The sequence below is a fragment of the Sinocyclocheilus rhinocerous genome, unplaced genomic scaffold (assembly GCF_001515625.1).
Source record: "Sinocyclocheilus rhinocerous isolate Xijiao unplaced genomic scaffold, SAMN03320098_v1.1 scaffold359, whole genome shotgun sequence".
NCBI classification, from domain to species: Eukaryota; Metazoa; Chordata; class Actinopteri; order Cypriniformes; family Cyprinidae; genus Sinocyclocheilus; species Sinocyclocheilus rhinocerous.
Window position 1 is genome coordinate 288,883 of NW_015652307.1, and position 2,162 is coordinate 291,044.

A 2,162-nucleotide genomic window follows, 5' to 3' on the forward strand; every position below is an offset into this window, starting at 1 on the left:
AATGCATAATTAGCCTATATAACCATTGGTATTTCATTCATGTTCTTGTTCTTTATGAGAAGTGGTTTTATTTAATTTTAACATAATGGCATGTTGTGTGTCACCGCAGTTAAATCGGTGCCTATCATGATAAAACCTTAATATCAAAATGAGTTTGGACATTTTAGAGAAATGCTTAATAAATGCACTGTAACTAAACCCATTAGATTTTAGCCGACTATATTTACTGTAGATTTAGTCGACTAAAACTAAAAACAATTCAGATGACTAAAACCAAATGGCATTTTAGTCAAAAGACTATGACTAAAACTAAATCTAAATCTGCTGTCAAAACGAACACTGCTGACCTGTGAGCTCCGGAGCGTGTGGATGGCGTCTCTCAGCGCTCGGCACTCGTCCTCCAGCCGCTGGCTGTCTCTCCTCAGGCTCTCGCTCTCAGAGATGTGTCTGGCCTCCATGTCTAGGATCTCAGCCGCATGCAGCTCCTGCATCTGTGCGATCTTCTCCTCGTATCCCAGCATCACCTCCTGCAGCGAGGAGCTCTCCGACTGCTCTGAGGAGCTCCTGTGGTCTTTTCTTGTGCTTCTGTCCATCCCATGATGCTCTCCTTTCATTTTAGGCTGGGACGGCTCCTCGCTGGATTTGGCCAAAGCGGTCTGCAGCTCCTGAACTTTGACCTTCAGCTCAGCGATGGACGCGTCTCTGAGCTGAGAGAGACACGAGAGCTTTAAGCATCACCACTGACTGAGTTACGTCTGTGTTTCTGTGAAAGTCTGGACTGATGATTTAGACAAGCTCAGGTTTTATTCTTTAGTTCTGTGCATTATTTTGCTGCTGTCACTCCACACAATCGTGTGCTAAAATGAATTAAAATGATAAAAATGTGAAATTATAATAAATCATTTATTTAAAAATAAATCATTTAATAATTTATAATACATAATAAAATTATTAATATAATAAATAATAAATAATAATACTAATAAATTAATAAAAACTTACTTAAAACATAATAAAATCATAATAAAACATTTAATAAAAATGAATAAAATAAAAAATGGAAAATAAGTAAATTATTTTAAGTAAAAAAAAACAAACATTCCAAATAAAAATGCACTCTAAAATTAATTAAATAATAAAAAATGTACATTAAAATAAATAACCCAAACCTATGGAAATAAGACACGTACAAAAAAGTAATTAAATCATAAAAATTAAAATTATTCTAAAATAAAAACAAAATTATAAAATAATAAGAATGTAAAATTAAAATTCATAAAAAGATTTTTTTTTTATTAAAGCAAAGGAAGCACTTATCAATTAAATCATAAAACATAAAATGTAAATAAAATTATTAAAAAATAAAAACAATATAAAAAAATATTTATATTATATAATATAACATGTACAATTTAAATAATTTCAAAATTAAAATAAATCAAAATAAAATACTTAGTAAAGTTAATTAAATCAATGTAAAATTAAAATAAATATATATTTTTTAAATCCATTAAAGAGATTTAAACTCTCTTCTTAAATTTAGAAAAATAAAATGTACATACTTTAGAACACGGGTTCCTGAACATTTATATCCATGTTTTGACTATTTTATGTAAAATATTTGGAAACTCTATAACAATCCCATGAAGCTCTCGTGGTTCCTTCATCAAGCACTAGAGGGAAGCAGACAGGAAGCTCAGCTAGAAGTGGACAGGAAGTACCTCGATCTCCTCCCGGAAGCTCCTCAGCTCTTCTTTGGTGACGGCCGCTTGACCTTTGACCTCCTGCAGCTCCTGCAGCAGCTCCGCCGTGGACTGATCGCCCTCCTGTGACGTCTGCGGAGAAAGCAGCAGAGGTTAAAGGTCACAGCAAGTGCAGCTGAGCAGCAAAAACAGCTCGCAGACTAAAGCCGCACGATTTAAGGGAAAAATCGAAAAATTATGAAATAACTAATAATGTTTTTATTATTAATAATTACTGAAATAATTTCTATATAATTAAAACTAAAACAATAAAAATTCCTTTCCTTGAAATTCAAAAACATCATTTAGTTGCCAAGGCAACATTCCTAAATTTTGTTTAGTTTAATGTGATGTACTCAAACTGAAATAAAAAAAACACACACACACACACACACAGACACACAGACAGACACACAGACA

At 32.6% G+C, this 2,162-nt stretch overlaps 1 protein-coding gene across 1 annotated transcript in view; it reads right to left on the minus strand.

The window, feature by feature from the left end:
* The window catches only part of LOC107714754 (A-kinase anchor protein 9-like), a 138,161-nt gene that overhangs the window by 38,230 nt on the left and 97,769 nt on the right, over nucleotides 1-2,162 (minus strand). Inside the window, 2 exon segments of the mRNA XM_016520718.1 lie at nucleotides 348-707; nucleotides 1,722-1,835. Coding sequence (XP_016376204.1) covers nucleotides 348-707; nucleotides 1,722-1,835 — 474 coding nt within the window.